Consider the following 22,254-nt stretch of genomic DNA (forward strand, 5'->3'; position numbering starts at 1 on the left):
AAACTGGCCCGGAGAGGTTTCGGGTCATAAACATCAGACACCATACAAGGAAATTTCGAAGGCTCTGGTATTGGTTTGGGAGCTTACTAACTGAGAGGTTTCGGGTCATAAACACCAGACACTATACAAGGAAATTTCGAAGGCTCTGGTATTGGTTTGGGAGCTTACTAACTGAGAGGTTTCGGGTCATAAACACCAGACACTATACAAGGAAATTTCGAAGGCTCTGGTATTGGTTTGGGAGCTTACTAACTGAGAGGTTTCGGGTCATAAACACCAGACACTATACAGGGAAATTTCGAAGGCTCTGGTATTGGTTTGGGAGCTTACTAACTGAGAGGTTTCGGGTCATAAACACCAGACACTATACAAGGAAATTTCGAAGGCTCTGGTATTGGTTTGGGAGCTTACTAACCGATCATGGGGAACTGTGAAACTGGCCCTGAGAGGTTTCGGGTCCCTACAGAGTTCGGTATGAGTAACTCTGTGTGGACCCGAAACTTCCTCAGATGGGACTTGTAACACAGCCCTTGGACACACAAACACTCATTTCACCAGTATAACAGTATTGAGGTATTTGTTAAGTATACCTTCAAATAGGTTGCATGTTTTCTTCCACCCCCAGGCCAGCACGGTATGACTAACTTCCTCTTTCCTCATCCTTTAGTCATTATTACAGAGGTTTTGTGTGAGGAGTTCCCCTGAGTCCTTCCCTAACCATGTCCTCCCTAGTCCCTACCCCTCAGGTCGGGATAATATGATGTTTAGTGATATGTCCCTCTCAAGTTTTGGTGTAGTTTAACCTTAAATATTCGTGCTTTCTCTATTGTCTGGACAGCACAGCATAGTAAACCATCCGTGTAGTCTTACTGTTGGTTAAGTCTGAGTGTCCCTTCTAAATGTCCTTGTTTTCCTCTCCCTCAATCCCGCACTGTGTGATGTTTAATAGTATGGGCTTAAATATATGCGCTTTCTCTATTCCCAGGACAGCACAGCATATAGTAAACACAGGGATGAAAGAGTGAAGATGCTGGTTAACTCTTGCATAAGGGAATTGGACAGCACAGGGATGAAAGAGTGAAGATGCTGGTTAACTCTTGCATAAGGGAATTGGACAGCACAGGGATGAAAGAGTGAAGATACTGGTTAACTCTTGCATAAGGGATTGGGACAGCACAGGGATGAATGAGTGACAATGCCTCTTCAGTTTGCCAGTTTGAGAGGTAGTGTTGGTTTAGTGAGTGTCCCTTCTAAATGTCCTTGTTCTCTCCCCCAGGCCCGCACAGTATGATCCCGGATGAGTGCGCGGCCGCAGCCATGGACGCCGCCAGGGACGTGGACGTGGGCCTGGACGACGCGGGGAAGTCCAAGAAGACCCCCGACGACCAGGACATCAACGACAACCACACCAAACCGACGCCACCCAGGGACGAGACGGACGACCCCGACGATGCCGCCACCGACACGACCTCCATGACCAACGGAGAGGCGGCCACCGGGGAGGAAAGTGAGGACAAACTGGAAAATAGTGAGGAAAGTGACGTGAAGGAGGGGGAAGACGGGGCGGCTCAGGGGGACGCGCGTGAGAGCAAAGAAAACGAGGAGCGGGATGAGGACGAGGAGGAGGAGGAGGAGGAGGAGGAGGACGGGGTGGTGGAAAGGGTGACTCAAGTGGAAGTGATGAGTGAGGAGGAAAAGGACTCGAGTGAGGACGATGAGGATAAGTTAGTCATCAGCGAGGGAGTGGAAAAGGCGCCTGAGGACTCAAACGATGACAGCTTGAAAGGGGGTGAGTAAGAATGTGTTTGTTACTGTGTTTGTGTTTGTTACCAGTGTTTTGTGTTACTGGTGTGTTTGTGTTGCTTAAGGAATTCGGACAGCAAAGGGATGAAAGAGTGAAGATGCTGGTTAACTCTTGCATAATTATTTTGGACAGCACAGGGATGAAAAATTCGCATAAGGGATTTGGACAGCACAGGGATGAAAGAGTGAAGATGCTGGTTAACTCTTGCATAAGGGATTTGGACAACACAGGCATGAAAGAGTGAAGATGCTGGTTAACTCTTGCATAAGGGATTTGGACAGCACAGGAATGAAAGAGTGAAGATGCTGGTTAACTCTTGCATAAGGGATTTGGACAGCACAGGGATGAAAGAGTGAAGATGCTGGTTAACTCTTGCATAAGGGATTTGGACAGCACAGGGATGAAAGAGTGAAGATGCTGGTTAACTCTTGCATAAGGGATTTGGACAGCACAGGGATGAAAGAGTGAAGATGCTGGTTAACTCTTGCATAAGGGATTTGGACAACACAGGCATGAAAGAGTGAAGATGCTGGTTAACTCTTGCATAAGGGATTTGGACAGCACAGGGATGAAAGAGTGAAGATGCTGGTTAACTCTTGCATAAGGGATTTGGACAGCACAGGGATGAAAGAGTGAAGATGCTGGTTAACTCTTGCATAAGGGATTTGGACAGCACAGGGATGAAAGAGTGAAGATGCTGGTTAACTCTTGCATAAGGGATTTGGACAGCACAGGGATGAAAGAGTGAAGATGCTGGTTAACTCTTGCATAAGGGATTTGGACAGCACAGGGATGAAAGAGTGAAGATGCTGGTTAACTCTTGCATAAGGGATTTGGACAGCACAGGGATGAAAGAGTGAAGATGCTGGTTAACTCTTATATAAGGGATATGGACAGCACAGGGATGAAAGAGTGAAGATGCTGGTTAACTCTTGCATAAGGGATTTGGACAGCACAGGGATGAAAGAGTGAAGATGCTGGTTAACTCTTGCATAAGGGATTTGGACAGCACAGGGATGAAAGAGTGAAGATGCTGGTTAACTCTTGCATAAGGGATTTGGACAGCACAGGGATGAATGAAGATGCTGGTTAAAGCTGGCGTCACACTGGACCCAAATCTGGCAAGCACGAACTTTTGCTGGCAGCTTTTTCTCGCGAGCAAGTCACTGTTGTCCTCACACGGACGAGCGTCGAGCAACATTGTAAACAAAGCCTCAGCCATGGCGCCTACCACATCCACGCTTCGCATTGCGGCTAAGTGTGCAGCTGTGACGGCATTACTTGATGCTATTCAACGAGCGCAGAAGAATAAAAGACGAGTCTGGGTTCGGTCATGGCTGAGGAGAAGGGAGACCCACGGTGTGTACAACAATCCAGCTAATTTTCTTCAGCGTAGACTTACAGAAATGTGGATGGCTGTGTCCCACAACTCGGGATGGTCCCTGACTAGATCACCGTGCCAGATTATCGTACTCAGAGCCTCGTATTTACCGGTTTCTGAGCCATAGCTATTGCCAAAAACACCAATAATTAACCATTTTAACGATAACTATGTATGAAGGCAGTTATTGGGGTCGAGGAAGCAGTTTTTGGGTCGGAAATCGGCAAACATGGGAGGCTGAGTACGACAATCTGGCAACGTTGCTCTAGATATTAAAGAGTGCACAATACCGGACGACCAATGAACTCTAGAACTAGGAGCCAAGGTGGTCATGGCGAGTGTTGACTAGGGGTGGGCAGGTACCGGTACCAGTACCGGTACTAACGGTACCAGCTAAACGGTACGGTACCGGTACCAGATTGCTCGGTACCGGTACCAGTTGCTCGGATTTATTTATTGGATTTATTGATAATTCTTCATGTCCGATTTTTTTTTTTAGGTTGCTATTAAATATTGTTATTATTAGACTATGATCGAGTACATCCATAATAACTATACATGCTATTTTTTTATCGAAAAAATAAATATTCACTTCATTCAGAGAGAGAGAGAGAGAGAGAGAGAGAGAGAGAGAGAGAGAGAGAGAGAGAGATCACCACTTAGTGAGTGGATATCTCGGTGATATGGGTAGTGGGTACTCGATCATAGTCTAATAACAATAACAATATTTATTAGCAACCTAAAAAAGAAAAAGAATCGGACATGAAGAATTATCCAGTAACTCCAATAAATAAATAAAATAATGGAAACGGGAGCTGTGATGGAAACGGAAAGCAGGACAAAATGGTGGGAACTTGGGGAGACGGTCAGCGGGGCAGTGACTCAGCGTCTACACACAGGGCCCATACCACATGGAGGCGGGCGAGCACCGAGCGTCACTAAGATCTTAACGGCAATGCGCAGTGCCGAGTGATCATTAAGCTTCCCGGAACCCAAGTGATCATGATGCTTCACGGTACCAGTACTGATACCAGTTATCGATACCAGGTACCGGTACCTGGTACCGATAACTGGTATCGGTACTGGTACCGCGAAGCATCATGATCACTTGGGTTCCGGGAAGCTTAATGATCACTCGCCGGTACCTGGTATCGATAACTGGTATCGGTACTGGTACCGCGAAGCATCATGATCACTTGGGTTCCGGAAAGCTTAATGATCACTCGCCGGTACCGTTAGTACCGGTACCGGTACTAACGGTACTTGAGTTTTCGGTACCGTACTACCGGTACTCAAATTAACGGTACTTGCCCATCCCTAGTGTTGACTTCAGCTGGGCGGTCTTGGTCTTGGTTAGGGATACAGAAATCAAAATATAAACCAACACTTATTCTACTCAAGCTCATCACTGTTCTGTCCAAATCCCTAATGCAAGAGTTAACCAGCATCTTCACTCTTTCATCCCTGTGCTGTCCAAATCCCTTATACAATAGTTAACCAGCATCTTCACTCTTTCATCCCTGTGCTGTCCAAATCCCTAATGCAAGAGTTAACCAGCATCTTCACTCTTTCATCCCTGTGCTGTCCAAATCCCTTATGCAAGAGTTAACCAGCATCTTCACTCTTTCATCCCTGTGCTGTCCAAATCCCTTATACAATAGTTAACCAGCATCTTCACTCTTTCATCCCTGTGCTGTCCAAATCCCTTATGCAAGAGTTAACCAGCATCTTCACTCTTTCATCCCTGTGCTGTCCAAATCCCTTATACAAGAGTTAACCAGCATCTTCCAGCATCTTCACTCTTTCATCCCTGTGCTGTCCAAATCCCTAATGCAAGAGTTAACCAGCATCTTCACTCTTTCATCCCTGTGCTGTCCAAATCCCTTATACAAGAGTTAACCAGCATCTTCACTCTTTCATCCCTGTGCTGTCCAAATCCCTAATGCAAGAGTTAACCAGCATCTTCACTCTTTCATCCCTGTGCTGTCCAAATCCCTTATGCAAGAGTTAACCAGCATCTTCACTCTTTCATCCCTGTGCTGTCCAAATCCCTTATGCAAGAGTTAACCAGCATCTTCACTCTTTCATCCCTGTGCTGTCCAAATCCCTTATGCAAGATTTAACCAGCATCTTCACTCTTTCATCCCTGTGCTGTCCAAATTCATTATCATCATCATCATCATTACCATCATCTTTTTCCCTCTATCTTTCACAATTACTGTTTATTTTTTATATTTTACCACTACTTCTACTACTACTACTACTACTACTACTACTACTCCCAACATCACCACCATCAATAATAATAAAAATAATGATAATAATAATAATGATAATAAATTTAATGGCAATATTGTATAAGAAAGTTAATTAACCAAATGAATACCAAATTAAAATATCCATCTTTTGAGTCTGTCTTATCAGAGAGAGAGAGAGAGAGAGAGAGAGAGAGAGAGAGAGAGAGAGAGAGAGAGAGAGAGAGAGCAAAATGCATAATTCATTGTCTTCATTATTTGATTCTTGAATAATAGATCATTTTCCACCACCATCACCACCACCCCACTCACCCATCTCCCTTTCAGATCCCCCAGCACCCCCTACCATCACCCCCGCCCCCAGCCACCCCCCAGCGTCCCCCCGGCGGAGTGAGAAGCGGCCAGCGGAGGGTGAGGTGGGGGAGGGAGGTGAGGGGGGCCCGGACACCCCCTCCAAGCGGCCCCGCCCCCTGGAGGAGATGGTGTGCCTGGAGGGGCTGACATCGCTGCCCCAGGTGGAGGGGTCTCTCGCCCAGGTGAAGAGGGACTTGGAGGTAAGATGGGGGGGAGGAGGAGGAGGAGGAGGAGGGGGGAGAGTTAAAGGAAGAGAAAGAAACTGGAGGAGGAGAGAGGAAGAGGAGAAATTTGAAGAAGCAGAAGAGGAGGGGAAGAGAAAGGGAAGGAGGAGGAGAAAGGATGAAGAATATGGGAGAAGAGGAGGAAAGGGAAATGACGGAGAGAAGGAGGAGGAAGATAATGGGATGGAGATAGGCTAGGAAGAGGAGGAGAAAAAGAGGATGATAGGCTAGGAGGAGGAAGAGAAAGAGAGGAGGAGAAAGACTAATACTTACTATAATACGATTCTTTGAGTAATAGATCAAAATACGACTCGGCCAACACTCCCTTCCATGTCTCCTCACGCTGGCCCTTCCCTCCCTTAACCCGGTAGCTGTGGAGGTCATGTTTCATAGGTTAGGTTAGGTTAGGTTAGGTTAGGTTAAAAGCCCCTCTAAGTAAAATAATGAGAAAGAATCATCACTCACGCAAACCATTTCATAATATATATCAACGCATTTGTGATCAGTTTATGCATCATCTATTTTTGGGGGTTTATATCATGGCACAAATTTGGCCTGTCGCTGCTACACGGTAAAGCCACAAATTTGGCCCGTCGCTGCTACACGGTAAAGCCACAAATTTGGCCCGTCGCTGCTACACGGTAAAGCCACAAATTTGGCCCGTCGCTGCTACTGGGTTAATCCTTCATTCCCCCGCAGGCGATGGAGTTCCTGATTAAGCAGAAGGAGGAGGAGTGGAATACGCTACTTCGCCTTCAGAAGCGCAAGGAGGAGCTGTTCGTACGCCTTGCCAGAAGACGACAGACCCTTCTCATGCGGCAGGGGGGTGAGGCAGGGGAGGAGGAGGCAGGGGCGGTGGGGGCTGAGGGGGAGGAGGAGGGCCGAAGCAACCTTCTCTTCCTGCCTCAAGGGGGGTACTCATCCCTGGGCGGCCCTCAGCTTCCCCTTATGATGATGTCGCAGCTTCTGAGTTCCTCGGTGTCTGCGCAGGCCCTCCAGGTGTGTGTGTGTGTGTGTGTGTGTGTGTGTGTGTGTGTGTGTGTGTGTGTGGAATTGTAGAAGACATTAAACCTAAGAGGAAAATAAGAAAAAAAGAGAAAAGGGAAGGAAAATAAAGGAAAATAATCAGGAAAAATAAAGACAAAACTGGACATTATAAGGGAAAAAAGGAAGATAATTGAGAGATATATAAAAAAAACTTAAAAATAGATTAAAATGTTCTGTGATTATTTTTTTTTTTCCTTCTGTCTCATTTACCGTACAAAAAAGAATTAGTGTTATGTAATGTGTGTGTGTGTGTGTGTGTGTGTGTGTGTGTGTGTGTGTGTGTGTGAAAGAGAGAGAGAAAACATACCAAGATCACCACCATCACCATCACCACTAACACCCCCCTCCCCCCCCACAGCAAATGGTTGGTCCGGCCGTCATCCGTACGAGAGAGGGGAGCCCCGACAACACCTCATCCGCCAACAACAACAACATCAACAACAACAACATCAGCATCATCGATATCCACACCAGCACCAACAAGCCTCAGGACAGGTCAAAGGTCACACTGACACAGGAGGCGCAGAACAAGCTGACCCGACAGTTGACCTCCGCTGGCTACACGTCCATGAAACCAATACTCCCCAAGCCGTCCGGAGTCGGGGTTGGGGGCCTTGGAGGTGGTGTCGGGGCGCTCGGGGCCATGGCGGGGCTCCCCACCTCGCTGTCCTTCTCTGCGACGGGGCACGGACCTCAGGGGCCGACCGTGAATGTCCAGCACCTTATTGCCGCCCACCGCAAAGAAAACCCCAACACTCCGCCCATCAGGTGAGTCTGGGGGCCTGGCAGGGAGGGACACACACACTCACACACACACACACACACACTCATATATGACCTAATACAAATTTATAAACTATTGAATAAAATGGACGAAGTAGAGAATGAAAAGTTACTACTAAGAGAAGGAATAAACACCAGGAACGCACAAGGACACAGTAGAAAGTTGAGGAAGGGAAGATACTTGAGAGACATAAAGAAATATAGCTTCCCGCAAAGAAACATAGAGGCTTGGAACAGACTAAGTGAGGATGTAGTATCGGCGAGGAGTGTGCAAAGCTTGAAGGAAAAACTGGATAAATGTAGATACGGAGATGGGACCACACGAGCGTAAGCCCAGGCCTATAAAACTACATCTAGGTAAATACACTCATACACGGATACATACATACATACACACATGGATACATTAATGACAGTGAACAGCAGGAAACTAATGATTACAGTAATAAGTACAAATTTAGTAATGATAACAGTGAAAAGGATTAAATGAAAATACAGATCCCAACAGCGGCAAACACTAACACTGGCAATATTTAGTAATGGTATTGTCACAGCGCCTGAGTCTGGGGTGTGCATCGCTGTGGTCTGCATCCTGTATACTGTATGATAGCCCATGTATAGGAGCAACAGTGATTAATTCTGTCACTATAGTTGTGTTTGAGTGAGATATTAATACCATTGTTACTGTCACAGGTAGCCAGTTTGTTATACTTTTCCCACCGAGAGCTTTGCCAGGGCTGTTTAACTCTCTCACGCACGATGATGCAAAATGGGTCGTAAACTTTAAAAAATTTATTAAAGATTAAGTTCGGTGAAAATGCGTCAAATCTTGGAGCGTCATTTGTTGGGGTAAGTTTCTTAATGGTAACATATGGCAGCCTTTCCAAGGAGCGTAGATGAGGAGCTTTGAGTGATTTTTATTTGTTACCCTACTCTGATGGGAGAGGAAAAAAATACAGTTTTCTCGGTGTAACTCGGGAACTAATAGGCTTATGAGGATTTTGAGGATACCATAAGAATCCTCACTAAATTCCGCTTCAAAACATATATTCGGCTAAAAAAGTTGCCCCACAAAATTTCGAGCTAGCGAGTGGGGAAGAGTTGGTGCTTAGGATTTACTGTTTGCAATACTTTATATGGAGACTTGAAATGAGTTTGTATTGTTTATATATTACATTTCCCTCTATTTTTATTTGCGCATGTTCTAGTACAAGTCTTTACGAAGCCATTGATACTAGATTTATTGGGGTACGACATATCTGTGAGGGTAAAATACGTCCAGGAATGTAAAGTATCGCAGCGGGGGAAAAAGTCCGGTCGTGGCTGAGGGGGAGTGGAACAGAAACGCAGTGGAAACTTACAGTGCGCTGGAGGGCTAACAATTATATCAGTGACCTTATATATTAACAACACCGCTGTCTGATGGTACCAATAACTTGAAACTCAGAATTGACTATAATTGACGATACAGGTCGATGCTGCTGCATGTTACTGATACTGGTGACTGTTTCCTGCGTGGTTGTCAAGTTTTATCCTGTTATAGTAGGATATCAATGTGTTATTATTATTATTCAGTATCACCAGGAATTAGGGATACAATTGTCAATGGAAAAACCCCACGACAGATAGATCACGCCACCTTACAGGAATGTCGTCCATCAGTGTTTACCATCTCAGTTTGTATACAGAGCATTTCATGGTGCACAGAGGTCACCTTGACATACGTGACCAATTGTAACTTAATTATTTTCCAATCTGTAACTTGTCACTCCGTCACGAGAGTCCGACTGACACAACGGCAATCGCTCTCTCTCCGACGCTCCTTGTACGTAGAGGCTAACAATATTTTCGCCTTAAGGAAGCTCAAGTCTTAATCAACGCCCTTTAAATGCCCCCCGGTACCCCGTTGCAATCCACACAATTGTACCCGCCGTGCACACACCACAGACTCAGGCGCCACGACCGTGCTATCAAGGACGCCAGTGCCGGGAATACCATTAGTCACACACACACACACCCCTACCATGGAGTGCCCCTGCCAGCCCTGCCCAGTGTCCATTAATTCTCAGCTTAGTTCCAAACACACCACCCCCAGGAGAGCCACACGCGGGGCATGGCGGAACCGGTACGATGGGGACAAGCGCCCGCCCCATGCCCACTCGAGAGACCAGGATCGCCCCCCCAGCGTGTCCAGCTCCAGCAGCGAGGCGGAGAGTCGCCCCACAGTGCCCCCTGGAGCCCCCGCCCAGGGACTTCCGGTGTCGGCAGCCTCCAAGGGGTCCCTAGCGCTGAGTGACCCATCGGTATCCTACAAAGATGTCCTGTTACGCTTTGCCGAGCTGACGCAGATTGAGAAGCAGCCGGGATCTCCGCAGGTCTGTGTGTGTGTGCGTTTGTTTGTGTATATGTGTGTGTGTGTGTGTGTTTTGTTGTTTCTTTTTTTCTTTTCTTGTGTTGATAGTTTTGTTACTCTTTGTTTATTTATCTTTTGTTGTTATGTGTTGCCATGGCATGAGAGAGAGAGAGAGAGAGAGAGAGAGAGAGAGTATACATATGATATAGTGATGTTTTTTTATTCTTCTCTCTCTCTCTCTCTCTCTCTCTCTCTCTCTCTCTCTCTCTCTCTCTCTCTCTCTCTCTCTCTCTCTCTCTCTCTCTCTCTCTCTCTCTCTCTCTCTTCCTCCTCCTCCTCCTCCTCCTCCTCCTCCTCCTCCTCCTCCCTTCCCCACAGATCTCCATCTTCCCCGTGGCCAGCAGTGAGGGCGGGGGGGGCAAGAGGGGGGACCTGGGGGGGAGGGAGACGGCACCCCCCACCATCCGCGCCCAGACCCCCCCTACCCACCACCCCTCCGCTGCCCCCCCCAAGGCAGGCATGGAGGGGGCGCCGTCTGCCCTGGCCAAGGTAAGGGGGAGGGGGGGGAGGGGAAGGGGGTCTTTGAGCATGTTTTGTCTATGTTGTATTTCGATTTTGACATTTATTTATTTTTTTATTTTCTTTTTATTTTTTTATTTATTTATATTTGTGTTTTATTTATAGACCCTCCTCTCATAACCTATCTGTGTTACAATGTCTTAATTTTTGCATTAGGGTTGGGTTGGGTCACATTGGAATAGGTCAGGTTAGGTTAGGCTAGGTTAGGCTAGGTTAGGTTGGGTTGGGTCACACTGGAATAGGTCAGGTTAGGTTAGGTTAGGCTAGGTTAGGTTGGGTCATACTGGAATAGGTCAGGTAAGGTTAGGTTGGGTTAGGCTAGGTTAGGTTGGGTTGGGTTGGGTCACACTGGAATAGGTCAGGTTAGGTTAGGTTGAGTTAGGCTAGGTTAGGTTGGGTTGGGTCACACTGGAATAGGTCAGGTTAGGTTAGGTTAGGTTAGGCTAGGTTAGGTTAGGTTGGGTTGGGTCACACTGGAATAGGTCAGGTTAGGTTAGGCTAGGTTAGGTTGGGTTAGGCTAGGTTAGGTTGGGTTGGGTTGGGTCACACTGGAATAGGTCAGGTTAGGTTAGGCTAGCTAACAAAAACTACCCTAGGAAAGTTTCTATGGTGCATAATTATACACGAAAATGTCTCCCTTCAACCTCCGATATATGTTCACAGGTATGATCATGGGGCAAGGTATTCGTGTGGGTTCGAGATCATGAATCTACATGAACAGCGGGGTATATGAAGACACTGTAAATCTCTCCCACTGTACCATGGATAGGTGTTCACTGAGTTGATCATGGGGGTAAGACATTCTTGCGGGGTTAAGATACCAAGATACCATCATCCACCCAACCAAAGGAATACTTACATACTCTAACCCGGTAGCAGCGATGGGCCAAATTTGTGGCTTTACCGTGTAGCAGCGACAGGCCAAATTTGTGGCTTTACCATGTAGCAGCGACGGGCCAAATTTGTGGCTTTACCATGTAGCAGCGACAGGCCAAATTTGTGGCTTTACCGTGTAGCAGCGACAGGCCAAATTTGTGGCTTTACCGTGTAGCAGCGACAGGCCAAATTTGTGGCTTTACCATGTAGCAGCGACGGGCCAAATTTGTGGCTTTACCATGTAGCAGCGACGGGCCAAATTTGTGGCTTTACCGTGTAGCAGCGACGGGCCAAGTTTGTGGCTTTACCGTGTAGCAGTGACGGGCCAAATTTGTGGCTTTACCATGTAGCAGCGACGGGGCAAATTTGTGGCTTTACCGTGTAGCAGCGACGGGCCAAATTTGTGGCTTTACCGTGTAGCAGCGACGGGCCAAATTTGTGGCTTTACCGTGTAGCAGCGACGGGCCAAATTTGTGGCTTTACCGTGTAGCAGTGACGGGCCAAATTTGTGGCTTTACCATGTAGCAGCGATGGGCCAAATTTGTGGCTTTACCATGTAGCAGCGACGGGCCAAATTTGTTCCATGATTTAACCCCCCAAAATAGATGATACATAAACTGATCACAAAGGCTTTGATATATATTATGAAATGGTTTGTGTGAGGGGTGATTTTTTTCTCATTTTTCTCGCTTAGAGGGACCATTAAGAAACATGATCCCCGCTGCTACCAGGCCAAATACCACACAGCAATAGGGGTAACAGCTCCGACAGAAGGGAACCTGGGTGGATGAGAGGTGGAGTTGGTGTCTGTTAATATGACTCTGACAAGTAACGTTAATATTATATTGATAACACTAAATAAGCTTTGTCCCTGGGAGCTAACTTTACATGGTCACTGCCCACTTCTCGCCTCCCTCTCTTCCCCCCCTTGCCTGGCCGCTGGTTAGTGAACGCATTTATCAGTGGTTTTAGTTTAGCTATTTGGCTTGTTGCACTAGCTCAGAAGTAACAGGTTCTTCCTCAATTAATTCCGGTGAAAATTCCACTCGTCCTTCCTCCGTGAAAAAAAACCTAACTTATGATCATTTGGCTCCTGCGGCTGAGGCATAGTCACACCATCTGGTTCGTCTGTCTTGCGGCTCGTAACCACCCAATTCACAAGCAACACATCAGTTATTACAGGTTATTGATTTATCAGTTTTCCCCGCATTACACACGGTACAGAGGAAGGGTCACACTACCACCAGGGTCATAAAACTAACCCTGGAAATGCCCACAACTCCTACGAAAGCCTTGTCAAATGTGTGTTTCTTTAGGTTCACGGTACAGAGGAAGGGTCACGCTACCACCAGGGTCATAAAACTTCCCCTGGAAATGCCCACAACTCCCATGAAAGCCTTGTCAAATGTGTGTTTCTTTAGGTTCATGGTACAGAGGAAGGGTCCCACTACCACCAGGGTCATAAAACTTCCCCTGGAAATGCCCACAACTCCTATGAAAGCCTCGTCAAATAGGTGAACTTGGGTAACGTAATGTTTAAAATATGACCCAATGCCCCAATGCCCCAAACTTTCCCTCTAGTGCTCTCCTAACTTCTCTCTCTCCCTCTCTCCCTCACAGCTGTTGTTGGAGTCCCGAGCGAGTGTGTCCGGGAGTGGGCTGGTGAAGGGGGGCGGGGGTGGCGGTGGAGGGGGTGTGGGGGGTGAGCCGTCCCCTAACTCCCACTACCTCACCCTTTCGGCCCTCCTCTCAGGCGGCTCAACCACCACCATCAAGGATAAGCTGTCGATGGCGCAGGTATGTGTGTTGGGGTGATGGAGGAGGAGGAGGAGGAGTTACTGAAGGGGGAGGAGGGAAATAGAGGAGGAGGAAGGGGAGGATAGGTTAGGTTAGGTTAGCGTCAAATTAGGTTAGGTTAAGTTGGGCTAGGTTAGGTTAGGTTAGGTTGGGCTAGGTTAGGTTAGGTTAGGTAGGGCTAGGTTAGGTTAAGTTGGGCTAGGTTAGGTTAGGTTAGGTTGGGCTAGGTTAGGTTAGGTTAAGTTAGGCTAGTTAGGTTAGATTAGGTTAAGTTGGGCTAGTTAGGTTAGGTTAGGTTAAGTTGGGCTAGTTAGGTTAGGTTAAGTTGGGCTAGGTTAGGTTAGGTTAGGTTAAGTTGGGCTAGTTAGGTTAGGTTAGGTTAAGTTAGGCTAGTTAGGTTAGGTTAGGTTAAGTTGGGCTAGTTAGGTTAGGTTAAGTTGGGCTAGTTAGGTTAGGTTAAGTTGGGCTAGGTTAGGTTAGGTTAGGTTAAGTTGGGGTAGTTAGGTTAGGTTAGGTTAGGTTAAGTTGGGCTAGGTTAGGCTAGGTTAGGTTAAGTTGGGCTAGGTTAGGTTAAGATGGGCAAGGCTAGGTTAGGTTAAGTTGGGCTAGGTTAGGTTAAGTTGGGCTAGGTTAGGTTAAGTTGGGCTAGGTTAGGTTAGGTTAAGTTGGGCTAGGCTAGGTTAAGTTGGGCTAGGCTAGGTTAAGTTGGGCTAGGCTAGGTTAAGTTGGGCTAGGTTAGGTTAAGTTGGGCTAGGCTAGGTTAAGTTGGGCTGAGTTGAGTTAAGATGGGCTGAGCTGGGTTGAGTTGGGCTAGGTTGGGCTAGGTTAGGTTAAGTTGGGCTAGGCTAGGTTAAGTTGGGCTAGGTTAGGTTAAGATGGGCTAGGCTAGGTTAAGTTGGGCTAGGTTAGGTTAAGTTGGGCTAGGTTAGGTTAAGATGGGCTGGAGTTGAGTTAAGATGGGCTGAGCTGGGTTAAGTTGGGCTGAGTTGGGTTAAGTTGGGCTAGGTTGGGTTAAGTTGGGCTGAGCTGAGTTAAGTTGGGCTGGGTTGGGTTAAGTTGGGCTGAAGCTGGGTTAGGTTGGGCTAGAGTTGGGTTAAATTGGGCTAGGTTAGGTTAGGTTAGGTTAAGTTGGGCTAGGTTAGGTTAGGTTAGGTTAAGTTGGGCTTGGTTAGGTTAGGTTAAGTTGGGCTAGGTTAGGTTAAGATGGGCTAGGTTAGGTTAAGTTGGGCTAGGCTAGGTTAAGTTGGGCTAGGTTAGGTTAAGTTAAGTTGGGCTAGGTTAGGTTAAGATGGGCTGTTGGGTTAAGTTGGGCTGGGTTGGGTTAGGTTAAGTTGGGCTAGGTTAGGTTAAGTTGGGCTAGGTTAGGTTAAGATGGGCTAGGTTAGGTTAAGTTAAGTTGGGCTAGGTTAGGTTAAGATGGGCTAGGTTAGGTTAAGTTAAGTTGGGCTAGGTTAGGTTAAGATGGGCTAGGTTAGGTTAAGATGGGCTAGGTTAGGTTAAGTTGGGCTAGGTTAGGTTAAGTTGGGCTAGGTTAGGTTAAGTTGGGCTAGGTTAGGTTAAGTTGGGCTAGGTTAGGTTAAGTTGGGCTAGGTTAGGTTAAGATGGGCTAGGTTAGGTTAAGATGAGCTAGGTTAGGTTAAGTTAGTGTTAGGTAATTTTTTTTTTTTTTTTTTTTTTTTTCCGTGTCAGACTTTAGCGCTGGTAGGCTTTCTTAAGGGGCCTGGGTGGTAGTTGGCCCCAGCCCGTCATGGCGCAGGCAAGTGTTTTTTATAGTGGCGCCATCTATTCTTGGCTCATGCTGCCCCCCGGAACTCCTTGATTCACTTGGACGGTTTCCTCTAGAGTCCGGGTTGATGGCTGGTCTTCAGGACAGCATGTGGGTAGTCTTAGGACACTGCCTGTTTGTCTGTTCTACCTTTTCTTTTTTCATTCTTTTCTTTATTTCTTGTTGGGATAGTTTGTCTGATGTTTGGTTAGGTTAGGTTAATATTATACATTTTCACAGTAGGTTAATATTATACATTTTCACAGTAGTTAATATTATAGATTTTCACAGTAGGTTAGGTTAGGTTAGGTTAGGTTAATATTATACATTTTCACAGTAGGTAAGATTAGGTTAGATTAATATTATACATTTTCACAGTAGGTTAATATCATAGATTTTCACAGTATGTTGGATTAGGTTAGATTAGGTTAATATTAAAGATTTTCACAGTAGGTTAATATTATAGATTTTCACAGTAGGTTCGATTAGGTTAGATTAATATTATACATTTTCACAGTAGGTTAATATCATAGATTTTCACAGTATGTTGGATTAGGTTAGATTAGGTTAATATTATAGATTTTCACAGTAGGTTAATATCATAGATTTTCACAGTAGGTTCGATTAGGTTAGATTAATATAATACATTTTCACAGTAGGTTCGATTAGGTTAGATTAATATAATACATTTTCACAGTAGGTTAATATCATACATTTTCACAGTAGGTTAGATTAGGTTAGATTAATATCATACATTTTCACAGTAGGTTAATATCATACATTTTCACAGTAGGTTAGATTAGGTTAGATTAATATCATACATTTTCACAGTAGGTTAATGTAATACATTTTCACAGTAGGTTAATATCATACATTTTCACAGTAGGTTAGATTAGGTTAGATTAATATCATACATTTTCACAGTAGGTTAATATAATACATTTTCACAGTAGGTTCGATTAGGTTAGATTAATATCATACATTTTCACAGTAGGTTAATATAATACATTTTCACAGTAGGTTAATATCATACATTTTCACAGTAGGTTAGATTAGGTTAGGTTAATATAATACATTTTCACAGTAGGTTAGATTAGGTTAGGTTAATATTATACATTTTCACAGTAGGTTAGATTAGGTTAGGTTAATATTATACATTTTCACAGTAGGTTAGATTAGGTTAGGTTAATATTATACATTTTCACAGTAGGTTAATATTATACATTTTCACAGTAGGTTAGGTTAATATTATACATTTTCACAGTAGGTTAGATTAGGTTAGGTTAATATTATACATTTTCACAGTAGGTTAGATTAGGTTAGATTAATATTATACATTTTCACAGTAGGTTAATATTATACATTTTCACAGTAGGTTAGATTAGGTTAGATTAATATTATACATTTTCACAGTAGGTTAATATCATACATTTTCACAGTAGGTTAGATTAGGTTAGATTAATATTATACATTTTCACAGTAGGTTAATATCATACATTTTCACAGTAGGTTAGATTAGGTTAGATTAATATTATACATTTTCACAGTAGGTTAATATCATACATTTTCACAGTAGGTTAGATTAGGTTAGATTAATATTACACATTTTCACAGTAGGTTAGATTAGGTTAGATTAATATTATACATTTTCACAGTAGGTTAATATCATACATTTTCACAGTAGGTTAGATTAGGTTAGATTAATATTATACATTTTCACAGTGTCCTTACAATATGGAAGCTCCCCTATTACGACCATCCTCTTAACTCCCCTTCTCCTTGCAGTCCGAGGCGCGGGGCAAGAAGTCTGGCAGCAGCGGGGGCAGCCAGGCGGGGGAGGAGGGCGCTGGCAACCCGAAATGCCAAGGATGCCACAAACAGCGGGCGCAGTTTGTGTGTGCTGGCTGTGGCAACCAGTGGTACTGCTCCAGGGAGTGCCAGGTGTGTGGGTGTGTGTGTCAGTGGTGCCAGATTGTCGCACTCAGCTGATTATATTTCCCGACTTCCTACCCCTAAACCGTCTTCAGGGCTCCGATAACGAAACTAATTTATAGGTTTTTTTTTTTTTTTTTTTTTTTTTTTTTTTTTACAGCAAAGGAGACAGCTCAAGGGCACAAAAAAGTAAACATTAATAAAAAAAAGCCCGCTACTCGCTGCTCCTAAAAAGAATCCAAAGAGGTGGCCGAAAGATAGGTCAGTTTCGGGAGGAGAGGTGTCCTGATACCCTCCTCTTGAAAGAGTTCAAGTCGTAGGCAGGAGGAAATACAGATGAAGGAAGATTGTTCCAGATCCTGATGTTTCTTGGCAATAGTTTGGCGTCAGAAACAGGGAAATACTTTGCTCTGAGTGCGATGACCTGGCAACATTTGTGTGTGTGTGTGTTATGAATCGTTTCAGCACACACAGTCTCCTCGTCAAGTCCGTTCCATGTTGTTATGTATGTGTTTATTTATGTGTGCTTCTGTTTACTATTATCACACTTACGCATGCTCAAGGGGGCTTCGTGGTGCAGTGGTTACCACACTCGGCTCACAACCGAGTGAGCCCGGGTTCGATTCCTGGGCGGAGTGGAAAAACTTGGGCGGCTTTTCCGATACCCTATGCCCCTGTCCACCCAGCAGTGAATGGGTACCAGGTTTTAATCAGGGGTTGTGTCCTGTCTCCTGGGGTCTGTTCCCTTCTATAATTTCTTCCCCTTCTGTCTCTCTCCGGCATATGACCACAGATGTTGCGCCCACTAAACAAAACTTACCTTCCTTCCCCTTCTGTCTCTCTCCGGCATATGACCACAGATGTTGTGGCAACTAAACAAAACTTTCCTTCCTTCCCCTTCTGTCTCTCTCCGGCATATGACCACAGATGTTGTGGCAACTAAACAAAACTTTCCTTCCTTCCCCTTCTGTCTCTCTCCGGCATATGACCACAGATGTTGCGGCAACTAAACAAAACTTTCCTTCCTTCCCCTTTTGTCTCTCTCCGGCATATGACCACAGATGTTGTGGCAACTAAACAAAACTTTCCTTCCTTCCCCTTCTGTCTCTCTCCGGCATATGACCACAGATGTTGCGGCAACTAAACAAAACTTTCCTTCCTTCCCCTTTTGTCTCTCTCCGGCATATGACCACAGATGTTGCACCCACTAAACGAAACATTCCATTCCATTCTGTCTCTCTCCGGCATATGACCACAGATGTTGCGCCCACTAAACAAAACTTTCCTTCCTTCCCCTTCTGTCTCTCTCCGGCATATGACCACAGATGTTGCGCTGACTAAACGAAACTTTCCAACTGCACATGCTCACTTTGCTCTCCACACATCCCCCTACCACCTCATGAACCTATGATGCCCTCTAGCACCCCCCCAAAATATCTGCCAAAATTCCAGGCCTGTGACGAGCAGGTGTAGTGCGTCCATTCAGGTGACAGGTACGCTGGAATCACAAGAGGGCGGCAAGAGGGTCTAAATTTTTATTGAGCTTGTTCCATAGTTGCTTTCAGACCTTATTTGTTTCACTGTTTCTTCTTCAGCCAGGTGTAGTTTTTTTATTTATTTATTTATCTTACGTTTGAACCTATAGTGCTGGTAGGCTTGCTTGAGGGGCTTAGATGGTGTTCGGCCCCACCCCGTCATGGCACAGGCAAGTGTTTATAGTGGCGCCATCTTCTCTTGGCTCATGCTGCCCCCCCGAACTTGGACGGTTTCCTCTAGAGTCCGGGTTGATGGGTGGTCTTCAGGACAGCATGTGGGTAGTTTTAAGCCACTCGGTGGTGACTGAAAAATCCCAGGTGGTAGCGTGGGGACTCGAACTCGCGTCGTCCATCACTGGTGAATGTGGGCCCAGCACGCTACCACTCAGCCACCGCCTACCCATTAGTGTGTCCATTCAGGTGACAGGTACGCTGGGGTCTGAATTTTTATTGAGCATGTTTTGTTGTTTCATTCTTTCAGACCTTATTTGCTTCAGTATCTCCTTTTATTCAGTGCCTCATTTTCTTTGTGTTCCGTTGCAGGTCTCAGCCTGGGAGGAACACTCGGAACACTGCAATAACTAGGTGTTGCGTCCCTCTGATGTGTGTTCCGACGGCAAGGCTACCAGGCAAGTGTTCTGGGGGGGAGAGAGAGAGAGAGAGAGAGAGAGAGAGAGAGAGAGAGAGAGAGAGAGAGAGAGAGAGAGAGAGAGAGAAAATAGGAGAAAGATACAGGGATAGAAAATAAATGAAAAAAAAAGAAGATTGATGGATGAAAAGTAGATGAATATAAGAGCGAGAGAGAGAGAGAGAGAGAGAGAGACCTAACTTACTTTTTCTCTTCCTTTCAGACGATCGCTCCCTTCCTCTGCGGCAGCCCATAGGTACACACACACTCACACACACACACACACACACACACACACACACACACACACCCTCATCCTACTTACCCAATCACTTACAAAACAAACAAACAAACAAATTAAAAAATAATGTCAATAAGAATAATGGTAATAATAGTTGTAGAAGTAATAGTAGAAATAGTTTTAATACAGAGAGAGAGAGAGAGAGAGAGAGAGAGCAAGGAGCCACGTTTTGTATGTTTGTAAGTACGTGTGAGGTTTGGTAAAGTCCCCCCTCCCCCCCCCCCCACATTTTTAAGGAGGTAAATACTAATAGAAAATGGAAACTACTGTGCTATTTTTTCCGTCCTATTGTAGTTAGTAGCATAAATAGTTCTTCTTCTTCTTCTTCTTCTTCCTCTTCTTCTTCCTCTTCTTCCTCTTCCTTCTATTTCCTATATTTATCATTATTTTCCTATCCTTTTCTTCCTTCTATTTCATCCTCTTCCTCCTCCTCCTCCTCCTCCTCTTTCTTCCTCTTCTTCTCTGAGCTTGGACCTAGATAGAACTACTTCTCTCTCTCTCTCTCTCTCTCTCTCTCTCTCTCTCTCTCTCTCTCTCTCACTTAGTCGTAAAATTAATCTTATGTTATATTTTTACAGGAATAAGAGAGAGAGAGAGAGAGAGAGAGAGAGAGAGAGAGAGTTAAAACCTACTACACACTTCTCCCTCACACACACACACACACACACACACACACACTAACCCCTCTCTCTCTCTCTTTCTATGTGTGTGTGTGTGTGTGCGTTCTTGAGAGAGAGAGAGAGAGAGAGAGAGAGAGAGAGCGAGCGAGCGAAGGAGAATTTAAAAGAACGAAAATCTACTGTGATATCAAGTGCTTTTTTTATATACATCAAAAACGAAAACTCAAAAAAAAAAAAAAAAAAAAAAAAAAACGGTCGGTCGTTTCCCTCGTTTTTTTTTTTACCGGCGCGGAAATTAACAAATAAACGATGATGGGAAAAAAACAACAACACGCAGCTAACCCGATATTTATATGTGTGCTCGTCGTCAAGTATGTGTGTTTTTTGTATGGAATAACACCCAGGCTGTGTCCATAGTGTGTTGAATCCAATCCCACATACGATAGCATTCAATCCTCCTTGTATAACCCCCTTCCTCCCTCTTCTTCCCTTCCTTCCTCCATCGTCTTCCCTTCCTTTCTCTTCCATTCACTTGGCTAATGTTCCCTCCATCCCTTTCCGTTACTGTGTAGAATCCAACCCCACATACGATAGCATTCAATCCTCCTTGTATAACCCCCTTCCTCCCTCTTCTTCCCTTCCTTCCTCCATCGTCTTCCCTTCCTTTCTCTTCCCTTCACTTGGCTAATGTTCCATCCATGCCTTTCCGTTACTGTGTAGAATCCAATCCCACATACGATAGCATTCAATCCTCCTTGTATAACCCTCTTCCTCCCTCTTCTTCCCTTCCTTCCTCCATCGTCTTCCCTTCCTTTCTCTTCCATTCACTTGCCTAATGTTCCCTCTATGCCTTTCTGTTACTGTGTAGAATCCAATCCCACATATGATAGCATTCAATCCTCTTTGTATAACCTCCTTCCTCCCTCTTCTTCCCTTCCTTCCTCCATCGTCTTCCCTTCCTTTCTCTTCCCTTCACTTGCCTAATGTTCCCTCCATGCCTTTCCGTTACTGTGTAGAATCCAACCCCACATACGATAGCATTCAATCCTCCTTGTATAACCTCCTCCTACCCTCTTCTTCCCTTCCTTCCTCCATCGTCTTCCCTTCCTTTCTCTTCCCTTCACTTGCCTAATGTTCCCTCCATGCCTTTCCGTTACTGTGTAGAATCCAACCCCACATACGATAGCACTCAATCCTCCTTGTATAACCCTCTTCCTCCCTCTTCTTCCCTTCCTTCCTCTCTCTTCTCCCCTTCCTTCCTCTCCCCTTAGCCTACCTTACCCTTTTCATTCATCCCTTTCCATCTTCTATAATCTATACCCCTTTCCTTCATTGCCCTCCTTACCTCCCTCCCTCCCTCTCCCTCCCTCACCTTCTCCTCCTCCTCCTCCTCTTTCTGCCATTTCGTCATCTTTTTCTCCTCCTCCTCCTCCTCCTCCTCTGTCTTCCTCTACTCTTCCTCCTCCCTCTCTTCTTTCTCTCTACATCGCCTCCTCCTCTTCCTCCTCTCCTCCGTACCCTCTTCCTCCCTCTCTCCATCCCATCCCTTCCTTCCCCCCCCCCCCCCCCCCCAATATTAGGTACCCCCCCCCCCCCACCCCCACCATAGGCCTAGTATGGGGTAGGTTGTAGGCAGTGTTATGTGAATATATATATAAGTAAAAAAATTATAAAGAAATCCACAAAAAAAATATATTGATAGTGATGAGGTTTAATTAAGAGGATTATAATGATGATGATGATGATGATGATGAGTATGAATGAGTGCGTCTATTGAATCTATAAGGGATGTGATTTTTTATTTATTTATTTATTTATTTTGATTAATTTGTAGTTTTTCTTCTAATTTGTTTGTTTTTCTAATCACTTTTCTTCTCATTTTCTTTTTTTTTCTATACTTGTTTTCTTGTATTTTCTTAATTTTTTCTTCCTTTCCCTTGTCTTCTATTTCACCAATGTTATTTTTCTTCTTTTTTCAACTTGTTTTCTTGTATTTTTCTTCATTTTTTCTTCGCTTGTC

At 45.0% G+C, this 22,254-nt stretch overlaps 1 protein-coding gene and 1 long non-coding RNA gene across 8 annotated transcripts in view; both read left to right on the forward strand.

Annotated features, from left to right (window-relative positions):
- The window catches only part of LOC126987268 (tau-tubulin kinase 1-like), a 49,556-nt gene extending 29,675 nt beyond the window's left edge, over nucleotides 1-19,881 (forward strand). For 4 of the 5 annotated variants that reach the window (XM_050844122.1, XM_050844123.1, XM_050844125.1 and 1 more), the window contains 10 exons: nucleotides 1,277-1,789; nucleotides 5,768-5,994; nucleotides 6,718-7,017; nucleotides 7,424-7,833; nucleotides 9,923-10,223; nucleotides 10,580-10,750; nucleotides 13,277-13,453; nucleotides 17,004-17,159; nucleotides 19,229-19,314; nucleotides 19,537-19,881. In XM_050844122.1, coding sequence (XP_050700079.1) covers nucleotides 1,288-1,789; nucleotides 5,768-5,994; nucleotides 6,718-7,017; nucleotides 7,424-7,833; nucleotides 9,923-10,223; nucleotides 10,580-10,750; nucleotides 13,277-13,453; nucleotides 17,004-17,159; nucleotides 19,229-19,270 — 2,286 coding nt within the window. In that variant the 5' untranslated portion in view covers nucleotides 1,277-1,287 and the 3' untranslated portion in view covers nucleotides 19,271-19,314; nucleotides 19,537-19,881. The remainder of the gene's footprint in view (nucleotides 1-1,276; nucleotides 1,790-5,767; nucleotides 5,995-6,717; nucleotides 7,018-7,423; nucleotides 7,834-9,922; nucleotides 10,224-10,579; nucleotides 10,751-13,276; nucleotides 13,454-17,003; nucleotides 17,160-19,228; nucleotides 19,315-19,536) is intronic. The other variant, XM_050844126.1, reaches the window with a different exon arrangement.
- On the forward strand, nucleotides 14,313-16,145 carry LOC126987282 (uncharacterized). Of its 3 annotated transcripts, none has more exons than XR_007740589.1 (4): nucleotides 14,313-14,377; nucleotides 14,904-15,599; nucleotides 15,945-15,985; nucleotides 16,105-16,145. It is a non-coding gene; the product is annotated as an uncharacterized LOC126987282 (long non-coding RNA). The 3 variants fall into 3 exon arrangements; XR_007740590.1 differs by lacking the exon at nucleotides 14,313-14,377 and adding an exon at nucleotides 14,623-14,665; XR_007740588.1 differs by lacking the exon at nucleotides 14,313-14,377 and having other exon boundaries at nucleotides 14,836-15,599.
- Nucleotides 19,882-22,254: the final 2,373 nt, after the last annotated feature.

The sequence above is a fragment of the Eriocheir sinensis genome, chromosome 64, assembly GCF_024679095.1.
Source record: "Eriocheir sinensis breed Jianghai 21 chromosome 64, ASM2467909v1, whole genome shotgun sequence".
Taxonomy (NCBI): Eukaryota; Metazoa; Arthropoda; class Malacostraca; order Decapoda; family Varunidae; genus Eriocheir; species Eriocheir sinensis.